The following is a 19,317-nucleotide window of genomic DNA, read 5'->3' on the forward strand; positions in this document are numbered from 1 at the left end:
AGAGATTGGAGTTCAAACGAGCACCTGCCAATGGAAATAACGATAAAACAAGGATAGGCTCGCAACGTCTCTTCTGTGGGAGAGAGGTTGTAGGGTAGAGAAAAGGGCATCCCCCACTAAGCCACGAAGTCTATTTTGTACTCTGTCAAGGCAGGATAGGCTGTTTTTAGCAGCTCCTGCCCAGATATGGCAACAGTATTCCATCCTTGGACGTACTTGGCTTTTATATAGATAGAGAATTGCATCAGTAGTGCTACAGAAGAAAAGATGAAGTTGTCAGTGACGTGGTATTGTGTGGATCTTAAACACGGAACTGCTAACGTAAGATGACCTGTCACGACATATACAAAATTCTTGATAGAAGACACAGGCTTACAACTTGAAGATCTTCCTAAGGCCATGAAAGATAGACCTTTGGAGGGAAAGAATGAATTTTGTCTGGGCAATCTGCCTGATACGATGATGATATTGGTTATAAAATTCAAGAAAAGTTGAGAAACCCAGCATAGACGCCTACTTCGGATAGTGTACAATATTGGTAGTCGCGGGCAGGTTCCAGTGGCTGAACCATCAGTAGTCGCGGGCAGGTTCCAGTGGCTGAACCGTCGGTAGTCGCGGGCAGGTTCTTTTTTCAGAAATTCGATTATTTTGGTTATTCTTTTAGAATATGTTTTTAAAAAGAATCTATCAAAATTGAATGAAATATTTAATAAAAAAATATTAATTTTTTAGTAAAAAAAATATTGCTAATTCAAAACTTCACATGTATATACCTTGCAAAAAATCTTTTAAATTCAAAACAAAATATGCATGTAAAGCGTTTAAAGTTATAAAGTCTGTTTTCATTAAGCAATACAAATGTCCTTGTTATTTATGTATTTATTTTTTTTAAGTACAATTAAACACTTTAGGCCGCGTCAACTCTGTGACCTTTTCATGCATCATTCTTGACCATTTGTGTTAATAGCTATTAAAAAAAATAAAGAGCAAGGAGTGTACAATATTTTATTTTTATTTTTAGATCATCGTCATTTAACCACAACTCAAACTTTTTTCACTAAAAATATTAAGGATTTGCTTAAAAATAGAATTAAGGATTATCTGGAATTTGCCTGGAAAATGGAATACTCTTTTGACAAATATTTGTTTTTGCTGAGAGATTTACATCTTGTAAATATATAAAAGTTATATTTTGCTATCTCTCGGTAGGCCCGATGACATGAGTATTTTTTTGTCAGTTTTCTGAGACTTGCTACTTCCGTGCTAACTCCTAACTTATTGGAAGTGAGTGTTTTGTTTGTGACATCTTTAGAAGATTGTCATACAGAGGCAACGGGTTCTCTTTATCCGATATTTTCAACAGAGTTTTCCTTTCTTGAATTTATTGGCTTCATAACAGCTAACCCTAACCCTAAATTTATCTACCATTTCTATGGTAACCTGCTAGAATATCAGAGGGAAGCTAACAGGTGTTAATCTTGCTGAAGGGTGACCTTGAATTTTGTAATTTTATTAATCTTCCTGAGGTATTATATACATCCACTTACCTGAATGCATACAGTGCCTAGTATTTATAAATGGTCACCCACCTGGTACTAATCAGGCTCAGTGTTGCTTAATTTTGATCTGAGTATGCCAATTTGTTATATATATATATGACAAACTTTAAAATATTTGTTAATACATATCTCTCTATATATAAAGTTAGGTAAGTATAAGTCTTTTCTATAAATATTTTGGCATGTGTTCTTCAGAATTGTCTGATCTATTCCTTGCTTCCTTTGTTCCAGTTCGTTTGACTTGTTGGTCTAGTGATCTTCATAATTCACTGTTTTGATACCTAATTCTAATACAGCTTCCTATTCCAGTAGCTTCTTTCCAATAACTGCAAATATATAAACTGTATATTTGTATGTACAGGATTCACTCCTAAACTTAATAACTAATCTATTTTGAATATTTGAATCCACACTGCTTGGGTCCAGTGGCAACGAGAAGTGCTAGACGACTGGAAACAATGCAGAGATAAGCGGAGAGCAGATACAGCACTTGGAATTCCCAAATGGTCATCCATTTTAGTACTGACCAGGCTCAACATTGCTTAATGTTGGTGATCCAATAGGAACCAGTATGTCAACATGAATTATGCTGTATATGCATCCGTAATGTAGTCATTAATGTGTAGAGACCCAACACATTGTAGACTCCGCCTAGGAACATAAAAAAGGAAAGGGAATTTCAACTCGTTAATTCAAGTTTTAACAAAAGGCCTTTATTCCTCCTTCTATGGCTATGTGTGACTTCTCGCCTCAGCTGTGACGTCACCCACGTCTCTCTTATGTGATTCCTGGTCTCTCAAATATCTCTTGAATACCGCTCACTTGAATCACTGACATGATTTTCGGCTTGCCCACACATTCTTTTTTATAATCTTTTTTTCGTTTTTCCTTGCTGTGACATGATCTCTCACCCGGCTTGGTCATTTGCATGTAGCTGCCATATGCCCATCTGTGTTCTGTGACACATCTTGTCCAAATTTGGGAATCTTTGTCAAACTCGGGATTCTGAATGGAATTTTGTAATTAACCCATTAAGTTTCACTGTCCTATAAATAGGACACCAAATAATTTAGTTTTAAAATCTCTAATATATATATATATATATATATATATATATATATATATATATATATATTTGTAGTCATCAACATACACTACTGTTTCGTTGTATCACAACTCGGTTCCACTAGACTAGCACCTCTCCCAAGCCGAGGATTGAACCTAGAACCATCGCGTTGACAGTCGGCAATTCTACCCATCGACCCACGGGAGCAGTGCCTGCAAATAACCTCACCAAATGTCTATTTTAAACAAACATTCGTCCACCACTTTTATAGTGCTCAAACCTCTTATTTACAAATAAACAGCGAGCCTCACATTTTTCAGCCAATTAAGTAGCGGGTGAGATTATTTGCGACAGTGCTCTACACAAAGAGGGAGGCTTAAAATATTATTACATAAATATTAAACAGTATTTATATATAGATAGATATATAAGTACTGTTTACTACAAAATTACTCTGAAAAAAAGGATCAAATTCATTCGTATTCATCAACTTCTTCCTGAGAATTGTTGGAACCCTCTTCAGAATTCTTGCGAAATTTGCTAAAATTCTAGTTGTTCGATGATGTATAAAGTTGTATAAATAAGTCTTGCAATTAGGAACCACTAACTTATTGCCAAAAGTGTAATGCAACTCTTTGTGTGAACTGCTTTGCTCCTTACTATAATGTGTAAATTTTATCACGAATGTTTCAAATCTTGATTTCTAAAATATGTCACTTGTACCCAGTGTCCTATTTATACGAGAGAAAATATTACGTTTTCTAATTAAAATAAATAACCTTTTCCTTTCAGTTTGTGTATTCTAACCAATTTTTAGTTGTTACAAAGTTTTAACTCGATAGTAACAAAAATAGATACTCTGGAACTTTAAGTTGGAATTTTGTAATGATATGAGCATTATAAAAACTAAAATCAGTCAATTAAATCTGTTTCTTTTTTTTCTTTAAAGAATTATATGGAAAGATTTTTCCAACATGTTCGGATTATTTATTTATTGCGGACTATTATCCCTATCTTAGTTGTCGTTTCATGACATTTCGGCCAACTATTCCTCTGGCTTTCGTCAAGTGGTAACTGCGACGGGATAGGAACTCTGAATCTCCTAACTGCATTCTCAGCAATTACTGGCTTCCGTAGTTGTTTGTCTCACCACGTTTTTGACCAAGTAAGCCTCTGGCCGGCTTTGGGTAGGGTTGAAACCACTACCTTCAGACAATTCTCACCTGGAACCATAGAGATTCAACGTCTCTATCCACTGCACTACGGGCCCTGAAGGGCGATCAAAGTTGGATTTTTTATGTCTTATAAATCCACGTTTATTTATCTGATTTTCCATGGTCAAGTCCGTACGACATGGTATATATATTTTACTTAATTGGAATTCATTGGGATGAGTATTATTGCAGGCTATTATCTTCATATTTCTTAGTGAGAATTGTCTGAAGATAGCGGTTTCAATCCTACCCAAAGCCAGCCGGCCAAAAACGTGGTGAGATGACAACAACTATAGATGGCAGTAATTTGTAATTGCTGAGAATGCAGTTAGGAGATTCGGAGTTCCTATTCCGTAGCGGTTACCACCTGACGAAGGCCAGACGAATAGTTGGCCGAAATGTTGTGAAACAACTAAAAAGGATGAGGATAATAGTCTGCAAAAAAACAAATTAATAAATAATACTCCTCTCAATAATGAATTCCAATTAAGTAATATATGTTTGGATTAATTAGTCTTAATTTTTTCTTTTTTTTTTTTTTTTTTTTTTTCTTGCAGGCCAAGTGCTGATCCAGTCGTAGTGAATCCTGTAATGGAAGAATTTGATCCAACCAAGAAGCCAGAATTCATCATTAAACCACGGAAGCAGTTTGCAGACGAAGGCAAGGTGGCCAAGTTTAAGACTTCTTTTGAGGGTGTGGCACAAGTAAATTGGGAGCGTCATGGACAACTTCTTCAACAGAATGATAAATATAAGGTCAGTTGATAAAACAATTTTTCTGTTAGCGATTTTTACCCTCTTTTAAAGTACCGGTTAGAATTTGTGAAGAATATAACATTCGAAAGAAACTGGGGCAAAAGGGGGGCATGTCTACTAAGATGTGCTGGACTGAAGGAGTAAATTAAAGATCGTCTCTTACAATGTGATTTTATTTGTATTGAACTATGTAGCACAATATTACTTTCTGAATATTTATTAGTACTTAGTGATTTATCTCAGTTCTATATTTTAAATATAATGGACGCTATTTTTATAGAAATGTTATTAAACTCGTATTTGCTGCATGTTATTGGCTTTTCTATAAAAAAAAAACTCATTTTTGCGCTATTCAGAAAAATATTAGCTTTATCAAAACATATTTGTTGATATACTATATTTCTCATTTTGTAGAATTTCCACAGGTCCTGCTAGTAACACAATATTTAAAATTGGTAAACATTGTACACTTTTACACAACACGTTGTAGCCTCAGTCACAAAGTAGAAAAAATTTTTTAACTCGCTTTTTCTTTGTAACAACAAGATTTATTTCCTTATTGTTACAACGGTGACATCACCCACATGATTTCGAACGTTATCCTTGCCTCGAACATGATCTTGAACGTTATATACACCTCTCACGTGGTCGTCTTCTTTCTACTTTTTATAATCATTTTTATTTAGCGATGACGTCATTTTGCATATAGCCATCCACGCTATATCACACATTAATCAGAAGTGACTTTTCCAAGGCGTTCATCATAAAGTCCAAATATCACCTGATGTGATGGTAAACACGGGAACAATTATTTCCAAATTATAATTAATAGAATCCTTTTCTCTCTCTCTCTCTCTCTCTCTCTCTCTCTCTGTCTCTATCTCTCTCTCTCTCCCTTTTCTGTCTCTCTCCCTTTTCTGTCTGTCTCTCTTCCCCCTTTTCTGTCTATCTCTCTTCCCCCTTTTCTGTCTATTTCCCCTTCCCCCCCTTTTCGTTCACCGTTGGATTACTCATCTGAAAGAGTTTAGAATGTCTCATGGCGCATTACTCATGGTTAGAATCAGCTGTTTGCTCCCAAAGCAGTCATATGGACAAAGTCTTGCGCAAGTACATCTAATATTTTACACTAGGTGATATTACCAATTTTATGTTGCATTCTCGTTTGCCCGTATTTTGCTAAATGAGATTTTAAGTCTCTTGTTAATGCGTAATTGATGGAGAGTTCGTGATAACGAATTAGTAATAAAAGATATCGTCTTTCGTTTCATCGTTGATATTTTCTATTTTTATTATTTTCATCAAATATTTCCTATTTTTTATATGAAATATCATTTGAATAATTCTGGTATCATTTTTTTGTATTCTTTCTTTTGACATATATTTTGACAATCATTCGTTTTTCTTTCTTACCTCCTCTTTTTTTTTCTCTTCTTCTCCCCCCTCCTTCTCTCTTCTCTCCCCCCTCCTTCTCTCTTCTCTCCCCCCTCCTTCTCTCTTCTCCCCCCTCCTTCTCCCCTCTCCTTCTCTCTTCTCCCCTCTCTCTCTCCTTCTCTCCGCTCACACCCCTCCCTCTGCTCACCCCTCCCTCTCTCTCCCTTCTCTCTTCTCACCCCTCTCTCTCCCTTCTCTCTTCTCACCCCTCTCTCTCCCTTCTCTCTTCTCACCCCTCTCTCTCCCTTCTCTCTTCTCCCCTCTCTCTCTCTCTCCTTCTCTCTTCTCCCTCTCTCATTCTCTCTCTCCTTCTCTTCTCCCCTCTCTCTCTCTCCTTCTCTCTTCTCCCCTCTCTCTCTCTCCTTCTCTTTTCTCCCCTCTCTCTCTCTCTCCTTCTCTTTTCTCCCCTCTCTCTCTCTCTCCTTCTCTTTTCTCCCCTCTCTCTCTCTCTCCTTCTCTTTTCTCCCCTCTCTCTCTCTCTCCTTCTCTTTTCTCCCCTCTCTCTCTCTCTCCTTCTCTTTTCTCCCCTCTCTCTCTCTCCTCTCTTCTCCCCTCTCTCTCTCCCTCTCTTCTCCCCTCTCTCTCTCTCCTTCTCTCTTCTCCTCTCCCCTCTCTCTCTCTCTCTCCTTCTCTCTTCTCCCCTCTCTCTCTCTCTCCTTCTCTCTTCTCCCCTCTCTCTCTCTCCTTCTCTCTTCTCCCCTCTCTCTCTCTCCTTCTCTCTTCTCCCCTCTCTCTCTCTCCTTCTCTCTTCTCTCCTTCTCTCTTCTCCCCTCTCTCTCTCTCCTTCTCTCTTCTCCCCTCTCTCTCTCTCCTTCTCTCTTCTCCCTCTCTCTCTCTCCTTCTCTCTTCTCCCCTCTCTCTCTCTCCTTTTCTCTTCTCCCCTCTCTCTCTCTCCTTTTCCTCTTCTCCCCTCTCTCTCTCTCCTTTTCTCTTCTCCCCTCTCTCTCTCTCCTTCTCTCTTCTCCCCTCTCTCTCTCTCCTTCTCTCTTCTCCCCCTCTCTCTCTCTCCTTCTCTCTTCTCCCCTCTCTCTCTCTCCTTCTCTCTTCTCCCCCTCTCTCTCTCTCCTTCTCTCTTCTCCCCTCTCTCTCTCTCTCCTTCTCTCTTCTCCCCTCTCTCTCTCTCCTTCTCTCTTCTCCCCTCTCTCTCTCTCTCCTTCTCTCTTCTCCCCTCTCTCTCTCCTTCTCTCTTCTCCCCTCTCTCTCTCCTTCTCTCTTCTCCCCTCTCTCTCTCCTTCTCTCTTCTCCCCTCTCTCTCTCCTTCTCTCTTCTCCCCTCTCTCTCTCCTTCTCTCTTCTCCCCTCTCTCTCTCCTTCTCTCTTCTCCCCTCTCTCTCTCCTTCTCTCTTCTCCCCTCTCTCTCTCCTTCTCTCTCCTCCCCTCTCTCTCTCCTTCTCTCTTCTCCCCTCTCTCTCTCCTTCTCTCTTCTCCCCTCTCTCTCTCCTTCTCTCTTCTCCCCTCTCTCTCTCCTTCTCTCTTCTCCCCTCTCTCTCTCCTTCTCTCTTCTCCCCTCTCTCTCTCCTTCTCTCTTCTCCCCTCTCTCTCTCCTTCTCTCTTCTCCCCTCTCTCTCTCCTTCTCTCTTCTCCCCTCTCTCTCTCCTTCTCTCTTCTCCCCTCTCTCTCTCCTTCTCTCTTCTCCCCTCCCTCTTCTCACCCCTCTCTCTCCCCTCTCTCTTCTCACCCCTCTCTCTCCCTTCTCTCTTCTCACCCCTCTCTCTCCCTTCTCTCTTCTCTCCCTTCTCTCTTCTTACCCCTCTCTCTCCCTTCTCTCTTCTCACCCCTCACCCCCTCTCTCTTCTCACCCCTCTCTCTCCCTCTCTCTTCTCACCCCTCTCTCTCCCTTCTCTCTTCACCCCTCTCTCTCCCTTCTCTCTTCTCACCCCTCTCTCTCCCTTCTCTCTTCTCACCCCTCTCTCTCCTTCTCTCTCTCACCCCTCTCTCTCCTTCTCTCTTCTCCCCTCTCTCTCCTTCTCCCTTCTCACCCCTCTCTCTCCCTTCTCTCTTCTCACCCCTCTCTCTCCCTTCTCTCTTCTCACCCTCTCTCTCCTTCTCTCTTCTCACCCTTCTCTCTCCCTTCTCTCTTCTCATCCTCTCTCTCCTTCTCTCTTCTCACCCTCACTCTCCTTCTCTCTTCTCCCCCTCACTCTCCTTCTCTCTTCTCCCCTCTCTCTCTCTCTCCTCTCCCTCTCTCTCCTTCTCTCTTTTCCTCTCTCTCTCCTTCTCTCTTCTCCCTTCTCTCTCTCTCTCCTTCTCTCTTCTCCCCTCTCTCTCCTTCTCTCTTCTCCCCTCTCTCTCTCTCTCCTTCTCTCTTCTCCCCTCTCTCTCTCCTTCTCTCTTCTCCCCTCTCTCTCTCCTTCTCTCTTCTCCCTCTCTCTCTCTCCTTCTCTCTTCTCCCCTCTCTCTCTCTCCTTCTCTCTTCTCCCCTCTCTCTCTCTCCTTCTCTCTTCTCCCCTCTCTCTCTCTCTCTCTCTCTTCTCTCTCTTCTCCTTCTCTTCTCTCTCTTTTCTTCTCCTTCTCTCTACTCCACTCTCTTCGTACTTCTGGCCGTGTTCATCGCTCCCGGCTCGCAGAACCATGGATACAACCCAGCAGGGCTTAATTCTTACTTGTCTAGTGGTGGGATTCCTCAAGGGTGATCAGACTTTCACCGGTCACTGGAAAATTCTCTCTGCTGCTCAGGCACGCGAAATGTGCATGACCCTAAGTCCGTGTGAATATTGTCGATTTCAGCCGTCACTCTGTCTTCGTGCTGGATCCAGTCTATCTCTTTCATCATCTGGCGTCAGGGCATACCTGAAATAAACTGCATCTTCATTCAGGCCGGCAATCGAGAAACAAAGAAAAACTCTGGTTCATTTTTGTAAAAACCAAACAAAATATTTATTCATAAATCATTTTACACTTGTTTAAAGTCGGAGTTCTTTGATCCGAGCTTCATGATGCAGGTTGTATACCTTAAGTTCGTCTAGTTAATTTCCCAGCTAGAACAAGAGCTTTTCAACTTTGCTCTTATGAGGAACCCCCCCCCCAGGCAGAGTGAGAACGATGTGGACGCCTCGATGCCAGCCAGTAAAAGGACTCTAACTCTAACTCTAAAAAGCCAATCGTTTTTATAACAACTGGCCTCTTCCCCCCCCTCTGTCATATTGAAGATTACTTCTCTTTTTTTTTTTTTCTATCCCATTATCTTATTCTTTTTCTTCTCGTGAACTCCTTTTCTATCCTTATTTTATTCTTTTCATTTTCTCTTTTCTTGTGACCCTCTTCTTCCTTTTTCATGACCATATCTCTCTCTAGGTTCAATTTATTTATTTATCTGTCCAAACTAACTTATTCACTGGCTTGGTGGCCTGGTAGTTAAATACAACAGGTGGATCCAAATGACAACATCTCCCAACACCAAAGCAGCCTTTTGAACCCAAGTCATTGTTCCTGTCTCACTCAATTAGTTGTTAAAATTCCATTGTTACCAAATCCAACTAAAAACAATCTCTTGTTCCAACGAATCCTATTATCAGAATTTTTATATTTTCTTTTCATTGAAAAAGATACTATTTCTCTCTGGTGGACAGAAATCTCATAAACATGTTTTTCCTTGACCAAGTGTCAGCATGCACCCCCTAACCATACCTCATCCCCTCCCATCTTCATCTAGCTGGAACAGGATACCTGGCACTGCCTGGGATCCCGTTACATTCTTTTCCTTCCGCTTCTCTCTCTCCTTCCGCTTCTCTCTCTCCTTCCGCTTCTCTCTCTCCTTCCGCTTCTCTCTCTCCTTCCGCTTCTCTCTCTCCTTCCGCTTCTCTCGCTCCTTCCGCTTCTCTCGCTCCTTCCGCTTCTCTCGCTCCTTCCGCTTCTCTCGCTCCTTCCGCTTCTCTCGCTCCTTCCGCTTCTCTCGCTCCTTCGCTCTCTCGCTCCTTCCGCTTCTCTCGCTCCTTCCGCTTCTCTCGCTCCTTCCGCTTCTCTCGCTCCTTCCGCTTCTCTCGCTCCTTCCGCTTCTCTCGCTCCTTCCGCTTCTCTCGCTCCTTCCGCATCTCTCGCTCCTTCGCTCTCTCGCTCCTTCCGCATCTCTCGCTCCTTCCGCATCTCTCGCTCCTTCCCTTCTCTCGCTCCTTCCGCATCTCTCGCTCCTTCCGCTTCTCTCGCTCCTTCCGCATCTCTCGCTCCTTCCGCATCTCTCGCTCCTTCCCCATCTTCCCGCTCCTTCCCCATCTCCCGCTCCTTCCCCATCTCCCGCTCCTTCCCCATCTCCCGCTCCTTCCCCATCTCCCGCTCCTTCCCCATCTCCCGCTCCTTCCCCATCTCCCGCTCCTTCCCCATCTCCCGCTCCTTCCCCATCTCCCGCTCCTTCCCCATCTCCCGCTCCTTCCCCATCTCCCGCTCCTTCCCCATCTCCCGCTCCTTCCCCATCTCCCGCTCCTTCCCCATCTCCCGCTCCTTCCCCATCTCCCGCTCCTTCCCCATCTCCCGCTCCTTCCCCATCTCCCGCTCCTTCCCCATCTCCCGCTCCTTCCCCATCTCCCGCTCCTTCCCCATCTCCCGCTCCTTCCCCATCTCCCGCTCCTTCCCCATCTCCCGCTCCCTTCCCCATCTCCCGCTCCTTCCCCATCTCCCGCTCCTTCCCCATCTCCCGCTCCTTCCCCATCTCCCGCTCCTTCCCCATCTCCCGCTCCTTCCCATCTCCCGCTCCTTCCCCATCTCCCGCTCCTTCCCCATCTCCCGCTCCTTCCCCATCTTCCCGCTCCTTCCCCATCTCCCGCACCCTCCCCATCTCCGCACCCTCCCCATCCCTCTCGCTCCTTTCCCCATCCCTCTCGCTCCTTTCCCATCCCTCTCGCTCCTTTCCCATCCCTCTCGCCTCCTTTTCCCTCCTTTCCTCCTCTCGCTCCTTTCCCATCCCTCTCGCTCCTTTCCCATCCCTCTCGCTCCTTTCCCATCCCTCTCGCTCCTTTCCCATCCCTCTCGCTCCTTTCCCATCCCTCGCTCCTTTCCCATCCCTCTCGCTCTCTCTCTTTCGCCTTTTCTCTCTCTCTCTTTCGCCTTTTCTCTCTCTCTCTTTCGCCTTTTCTCTCTCTCTCTTTCGCTTTCTCTCTCCTTCTTTCGCCTTTTCTCTCTCTCTCTTTCGCCTTTTCTCTCTCTCTCTTTCGCCTTTTCTCTCTCTCTCTCGCCTTTTCTCTCTCTCTCTCGCCTTTTCTCTCTCTCTCTCGCCTTTTCTCTCTCTCTCTCTCGCCTTTTCTCTCTCTCTCTCTCTTTCGCCTTTTCTCTCTCTTTCGCCTTTTCTCTCTCTCTCTCTCTCTCTTTCGCCTTTTCTCTCTCTCTCTCTCTCTTTCGCCTTTTCTCTCTCTCTCTCTCTCTCTTTCGCCTTTCTCTCTCTCTCTCTCTCTTTCGCCTTTTCTCTCTCTCTCTCTCTTTTCGCCTTTTCTCTCTCTCTCTCTCTTTCGCCTTTTCTCTCTCTCTCTCTCTTTCGCCTTTTCTCTCTCTCTCTCTTTCGCCTTTCTCTCTCTCTCTCTCTCTCTTTCGCCTTTTCTCTCTCTCTCTCTCTTTCGCCTTTTCTCTCTCTCTCTCTCTTTCGCCTTTTCTCTCTCTCTCTCTCTTTCGCCTTTTCTCTCTCTCTCTCTCTTTCGCCTTTTCTCTCTCTCTCTCTCTTTCGCCTTTTCTCTCTCTCTCTCTCTTTCGCCTTTTCTCTCTCTCTCTCTCTTTCGCCTTTTCTCTCTCTCTCTCTCTTTCGCCTTTTCTCTCTCTCTCTCTCTTTCGCCTTTTCTCTCTCTCTCTCTCTTTCGCCTTTTCTCTCTCTCTCTCTCTTTCGCCTTTTCTCTCTCTCTCTCTCTCTTTCGCCTTTTCTCTCTCTCTCTCTTTCGCCTTTTCTCTCTCTCTCTCTCTTTCGCCTTTTCTCTCTCTCCTCTCTTTCGCCTTTTCTCTCTCTCTCTCTCTTTCGCCTTTTCTCTCTCTCTCTTTCGCCTTTTCTCTCTCTCTCTCTTTCGCCTTTTCTCTCTCTCTCTCTTTCGCCTTTTCTCTCTCTCTCTCTTTCGCCTTTTCTCTCTCTCTCTCTTTCGCCTTTTCTCTCTCTCTCTTTCGCTCTTTCTCTCTTTCTCTCTTTCGCCTTTTCTCTCTCTCTCTCTTTCGCCTTTTCTCTCTTTCTCTCTTTCGCCTTTTTTCTCTCTTTCGCCTTTTTTCTCTCTTTCGCCTTTTTTCTCTCTTTCGCCTTTTTTTCTCTCTTTCGCCTTTTTTCTCTCTTTCGCCTTTTTTTCTCTCTTTCGCCTTTTTTCTCTCTTTCGCCTTTTTTTCTCTCTTTCCTTTTTTTCTCTCTTTCCCCTTCTTTTCTCTCTTTCCCTTTTTTTCTCTCTTTCCCTTTTTTTCTCTCTTTCCCCTTTTTTTCTCTCTTTCCCCTTTTTCCTCTCTTTCCCCTTCTCTCCTTTTCTCTCTCTCTCTCTCTTTCTACCTTTTCTCTTTTTTCCCCTTCTCTCTCTCTCTCCTTCCCCTTCTCTTTTATATCTACCACACCTTAGTTTCTGTTTAATTCCATGACAGATTCTACTTTACTTATTCCAAATATTTTGTTTCTTTCTTTTTTTGTCTCTTTTCTTCATCATAGTTAAAAATGTCTTTGATTATTTGGCAGCTAATCAGGGAATGAGGTATGAGCAAATGCTGACCTTGAAGAAGTGTGTGAAGAAAATGCGGGGGAGTGGGGTGCTAAATAACTTGAAAAACAAATGGTGGTTGAGCTTCTAGAAAGTTATCGCATAAAAGTATATTAACACAAGTGAAGACAAGTTTTGTCATTTGAATTTCTGGCAGAGTTTTAAAAACAAAAGAATTGCAACAAATGACTAAAGTAACTCTGGTTAGGCACTTCGCTTTTTGGTGAGGAGCAAAGTGTAATATCTGTTCTCATAATCTTTTCTGTCCTCAGTTAGCTAAGGAGAAATCTTTGTAGATTGAGACAATTTTTGTCCCAATTTATGCTTGTATGTCTGCCTAAAACTTTTGACAGAGGTAATGGATGTTCACGAGATCAGTATCGTTTTGAAGCTGGACCCTTTGGACGACAAATATAAAAAAATTAGCTAAAAATATTAATTCCTTCACCCTCAACTGGGCACTTTTCTACAGGTAGGGGTCGCTTTTTTCGCCAATATTTTCCAAAGTCATCCCCTCTTTTCGATTGACTAGCCTTAATTTAAAGATTCATCACTTCGGGTTTGGCGTTTTTTTTGTTTGTTTTTTTTTTTTTCCACCTTCGCAGTACAGGTTCGAGCCTGCCTGCATACTACCACCTTTTTTGCTCAACACACACCTCCAAACACCCGGGCAACGTCGGGTACCCAGGCTAGTATAATTATAGAATGAAATTTGCTACCGAAACACTAGCAGAAATTCTGATATGAACAGACAACAGAAGATACTGTTGTTTGGAAGAAAACTGCTTACTTTGTAGACTTGAATATAACCATGTTTCATCCGCTGTTTTCACTTGTGGAGTGTTTCATTTCAGCCTCCACATAGTCAGGTAAATAGAAAAGAATACATACTGTTTCAGGGCTCTCTCTCTCTCTCTCTCTCTCTCTCTCACTGGTAAGGGGAATGCCGACGGGGTTGCCCAGGCACATTTTTGCAGGTCAAAGTGCCCCCTCCTCAGGGGCATTGACTTCTCCATCCCACTTTCTGACCTTGGTGTGTAAGTTCTTGCAGTAGGAAAGAACTAAAAATGAATTAATTGAATGCACATATTTGTAATAACAAGGCAAGAAAGTTGCTGCCGAAGCACACAAGCAAAACTTAATGTAGATCCCCCCCCCTAGTGTTTATTTGTAGGAACCAAGCTCAAATACAGTAAGTCTGTTTAATCCAGTGACCAGAGAGCAAATAGGAGAAATATGTTCAGCTCGGGACTTTTGTTCTCGGCCCCAAAATCAACAGATTAGACTCTTCCTGTAATGATCTGGTCCATGTTAATTGGGGTGGGATATTTGATCAGTCCAGTTCTAGGCTTTGCCTTCTCTCGTTAAGGAATTTATTGCTAATCGCCTGAGGCGCCTTTACCGGGGAATGTTGACGGTTCTTTCTCTCTCTCTCTCTCCCCCCCCCCTTCAACACTTTTTTGCAGGTCAGAGTGCTCCCTCCTTAGGGGCACTGACTTCTCCAGCCCACTATCTGACCTTGGTGTCTAAGTTCTTGCAGTAGGAAAGAATTAAAAAATTTCCATCAAGGTCTCAATCTCAAACCTGCATTATCTCACTAGATTTGGGGGCTCCTTTATATTGAAAAGGGGGTTCCTTAACTATTTTTTTTCGAAAAGGAACAACTTTGTCCCAAAAACTAACTTCGCTCCAAAAGATAGATAACCTTAAAAAGAGGGATAACTCTGTCATCCCTGCAACTTGTTTTAATACCCTACTTTGAAGAACTACTTAACATGAAGCATTTGCTTTACTTTAGCAAATCATTATCATCATAATATCCATTTTACATGCTGGCATGTGTTGGACAGCTTCAACAAATTGACTTCTAAACTGACCCATCTCTGGCCAGATCTTTGTTTATTCTTCTTTCTCTCAAGTCTATTTTCATCACTTCCTCCTTTGTTTTTCGTATTACCCTGTGAACTGATCCTGCTACCTCAACTGTTTTACCTCTAATAAAAACTCTCATCTATTTTTTTTTTCAATGTGACCATACCATCAAAGTCTACTCTTCTGCACACATATCCCTATACTGTCCAATTTTAATCTTCCTCCAAGGCCATCAGATCTGAATCTGTTTTTGACTCTGATTACAGATCCATCATATCATTTTTCTCCATGCAACACATATCCTCAACCCTTATTGGCCAGGTTTCACTTCCATGCATCACCACACTGCCTATATGTGCCTCATACTGATAGACTCTTCCCTTGGCTGACAGTAGTAACGCTCATCTGATTAATAATGGCAAAAATTATTTGAACTTATTTCATCCATTCCTAATTCTTGCTATAACACTAGCACCTTCTCTGTCTAACGATGTCACCAAGGAAATGAAACTTCTTTAGAAGTTTTGCAGTCATCATATCTAAGCATATCTTTAAGACTCTGATTTCACATCCATCATACTGTTCTCATCATTTCTCTCCGTGCAATGCATGTCCACAACTCCCACTAGCAAAATTTCACTCTCATACTGTGGACATGTTTTTCTTTTTTTTTTTTTACATGGGTGTCACCGCTTATCAAGGCCCAGAGGCCACTCGAGGATAAGGGTTAATAGGTATACATTAGTCATTGTGATTTTAGCATAGTAAACAGTGGGAATTTTGTAACTTGGATTACTTAGGGGGACGATTCAATTAGAACTTGTTCACATTGGACTTTTTTTTCTTTTTTTTTTTTTTTTTCATAGGCATCAACACATTATGAAGGCCAAGAGGCCACTCAAGGATAAGGGTTAAAGAGTGTACAGTAGACAGTGGACAATATAATAATCATTAGTAATGAAAATTTGCTAAATTTAACTTATATAGAACGGCTCATCAAGAACTTATTTACGTTAGACTTGAAGACAACCATATTGTAGTCAGCCGGAAAGCAGGAAAACGGAAGACAATTTCACAGGCGTGCAGTTCTAATAAAAAAGCTTTGTTCGTGGAATCTACATTTAGGTTTAGGCACAGATAAAGAGTGGGGGGAATTATTGATAGTGTTTACAGCTAGACGAGTGTTTCTTGTGAAAGTTTGGCGAGGGGAGACCATAGATTAAAGCTCAGTCGAACACTTTCCATGAAAATAACGATACATCAGAGACAGACTCGCAACATCTCTTCTGTAAGATAGAGGTTGCAAGGAAGAGAAAAGGACATCTCCTACGAGGCTATGAAGTCTATTTTGAACTCTATCAAGGCAGGACAAGTCCTTTCTAGCAGCTCCTATATACATATATATATTGACATATAACTTAAGAATGTTCATGTATGAAAAGAGGCACCAGAAGAAGGTCGAAGGTTCCCCCTGCTTCTGTTCAGTCTTGAAAGACAAAGGATACCCCTTAGGAGCAGCTGCGTGTGTAATTGTGAGGCATTGTTTCTAGTCATCCTGGTCTTCTCCTTGCCACTGGACTCAAACCACACCTCTCCCGAATCGACACTGTTTGAGTGGCAAGGAGAAGACCAGGATGACTGGAAACAATGCCGAGATAAGCGGAGAGCACATACAGCACTTGAAAGTCCCAAATGGTCACCTATTTAGTACTGACCAGGTTCAACTTTGCTTAGATCCAGCGGGAACTGGTGTGTCAACGTGATTATGCCGTATACGGTTGACGGTTACATTAGCTGAAAACAGAAATAAAAACAAATTTGATATTAATATTAATCATTTTAATGTCATATACATTCTGGTATGTGTTGGATGGCATTTAGAAATTGATTTCCAAGTGAACCTATCTCTGGCGAGGTCATTATTTATCCATCTTTTTCTTAAGCGCATCCTTAGTTGAACGTGGTGTTGGCATAATAATTATTGGCATAAAAGATTAAAGTTCTGTTAAGCTATTGATTGTTTAAATATCTATGCATCGCATATAGAGATCAAGTGTTAGCACCAGGAAGGGGGTCCCTTAATTTCTAAGAACTTGCATTGAAATAAAATGCAAAGAAAAAAGAAATATGTATTTGGATGTTTTGGGAGAAACATTTGCTTTCTCATGAAACAAACAATCTTTCCGTTTTCTGAAGGGAAACGTCCAAAGTTGCTGTTTTATTTAAATGTTAATGTTGTAGCAAAGACGGCCATCACAGAAACCAATGTTTTTTGGTTCACCGACTTATTTATTGAGCCATTTTTTTATATATTGACTTTCAGGGTCAGTAGTGATTTTTATAATTTTTGTTATTAATGTTTATTAATATATTTATTTTATATTAATTTAGTTTTATTTATTCATTTATTTAGTTTTAAATTTGTAATTGGTAAATTTACACAAACATCTATATATCTATCAAATATATATGGCGATTAACCTACACTAAATATTCTGTGTTTCATCCAACTATAGGATTCGTCAGGCTTATGCGCGAATTTTGTGGTTGCTTCTTGTTTTTATATATGTTGAGGATTTCTAGTTGGCCAATGGATGAAACGCAGAATATTCAGTGTAGCTTAATCGCCATATATATTTTATAAATTACTAACTAGCTCTACCTACGTATTGAGCACTTTTGAAGTAAATACTTAAAGTTTACGCATAAATCTATACTTTTGTATATTAAATTTATGTGAATAAATGAGATAGTTATATCTATCTATCTATCTATAGATATATATATATGGCATAATCGCATTGACACACCGGTTCTCATCAGATCATCGAAGTCAAGCAACATTAAGCCTGGTTATTACCAGATGGGTGACCATTTTGGAATGCTAGGTGTTGTGTGTGCTCTCCGCTTATCTCGGCATTTGTTTCCAGTCGTCTTGTACATACACTTCTCTTGCCACTTGTATTTAACAATGTCGACTCAGAAGAGGTGTGGTTGGAGATTGCGCACCTCCTGCCACAAAAATTTCACGTGCAGGCACTCCTTCGTGGATATCCATATTCTGTCAAAGACTGAAGGAGCCCGATGACGATGATATATGTGTGTGTGTATGCAGAGTCTTACATATATTTTAAGCCCCCCCCCCCTCTTTGGCTAGAGCACTGTCGTAAATAATCTCAGCTGCTACTTAATTGGTTGTAAAATGCGAGGTTCCTCTTTGTTGGTAAATAAAGACAAGGCTTGAGCACTATAAAAGTGGTGGACAAATGTTTGTTTGAAATAGACATTTGTTGAGGTCATTTGCAGGTGCCGTCCTGTGGGTCGATGGGTAGAATTGCTGACTATCAGTGCGATGGTTCTAGGTTCAATCCTTAGCTACGGAAAGGTACTAGTCTAGCAGCACTGATAAGTTGTGATATAACGAAACAGTACTGTATGCAGATGACGCATATATATGTAAAGTGCAAGTATATTTTTAGCATAAACTAGAAACCAATATTTTTTCAAAATCGCTCAATATGTGTATAGAGCTTATGAATAAAATTATATGAACACTATAAGGAGTCTATGTAAATCTATCAACATTTTCATGTCTCTTCAGGATTCCAAATAAATCTTGCAGTCAGAAAATAACTTGAGAATAAAATAACTTCTCAGAATGCATTTGAAAATACAAAAGGAAGAAAGGAGAAACTTTTTTAACCCTTTCTCCACTTCGACCACCTAGGACTTGAAACCAATGCCGAGCATGAAGTAATTTGATCTCACATTTCTTGACTTCGTCCACCATTTTTCCAGCTAGAGCCAGCAAAGAAAAGATTTCCAAACCCTTTAATAGGAACTTAAATTGCTAACATGTTAATTTATAATTTATTTAATTATTTGTGAACTATTGTTCTCATGTTGTTGTTGTTTAATGACGTTTCGGGCAATTATTTCTCTTGCCTTCATCAGGTGGTTAACTGCAACGGGATAGGAAAGTTGAATCTCTCGACTGCATCCACAGCAATTACTGCCTTCCATAGTTGTTGTCGTCTCACCTCGGTTTAGTCAACTAATCCTCTGACCGGCTTTGGGTGGGATTGAAACCGCTACCTTCAAACAATGCTCACCTGGAATCGTAGATATTCTGCATCTCTATCCACTGGGCCACAGGCCCCAAAGGGGCAATCAAGGTTGGATTTTTTTGGTCTTATAAATCCACATTTTTTTATATTTGTTTTTCCAATTGTCTGAAGGTAGCGGTTTCAATCCCACCCAAAGCTGGTTAAAGAATTAGTTGACCAAACCAAGGTGGGACAAAAACTATAAAAGGCAGTAATTGCTGTGGATGCAGTCGGGAGATTTGACATTCCTATTCCATCGCGGTTAACCACCTGATGAAGGCCAGAGGAGTAATTGGCCGAAATGTCATTAAATAACAACTAGAAGATGATGATAATAGTCCACAAATAATAAAATAAATTATACAAATTACTAATCTCAATAAAATTTCCAAATTAATTTAATAAAAAGAAATAAGTTTATCAACATAACAAAGGTATAGAAAGTTGTTCACAGAGGAACACAAAAGAGAGCTAAAATAGGATTGTTAATCAAGATATGCAGTAACTAGAACAAAAAAGTTGATCAACATGTTTTAAAATTAGTTTTAGGAATGACAATGAGTTTTGCGACAGTTTATGAGAGTTATTATAGATATGCGGCTTCAGTGTTCTTGGTTCCATGTGGCGTTTCATGTTTTGCTTCTGCAGCACTTTGTCTGGTCCACACTTGTTGCTC

General features: G+C 41.2%; 1 protein-coding gene across 1 annotated transcript in view; it reads left to right on the plus strand.

Moving 5' to 3' along the window:
* Positions 1-19,317, plus strand: part of LOC145241628 (uncharacterized) — a 194,199-nt gene that overhangs the window by 164,702 nt on the left and 10,180 nt on the right. The window contains exon 4 of the mRNA XM_080104711.1: positions 4,397-4,595. Within this exon, the coding sequence (XP_079960837.1) occupies positions 4,397-4,595 (199 nt within the window). The remainder of the gene's footprint in view (positions 1-4,396; positions 4,596-19,317) is intronic.

The sequence above is a fragment of the Euprymna scolopes genome, chromosome 20 (genome assembly GCF_053919585.1).
Source record: "Euprymna scolopes isolate OS-2025 chromosome 20, ASM5391958v1, whole genome shotgun sequence".
NCBI classification, from domain to species: Eukaryota; Metazoa; Mollusca; class Cephalopoda; order Sepiida; family Sepiolidae; genus Euprymna; species Euprymna scolopes.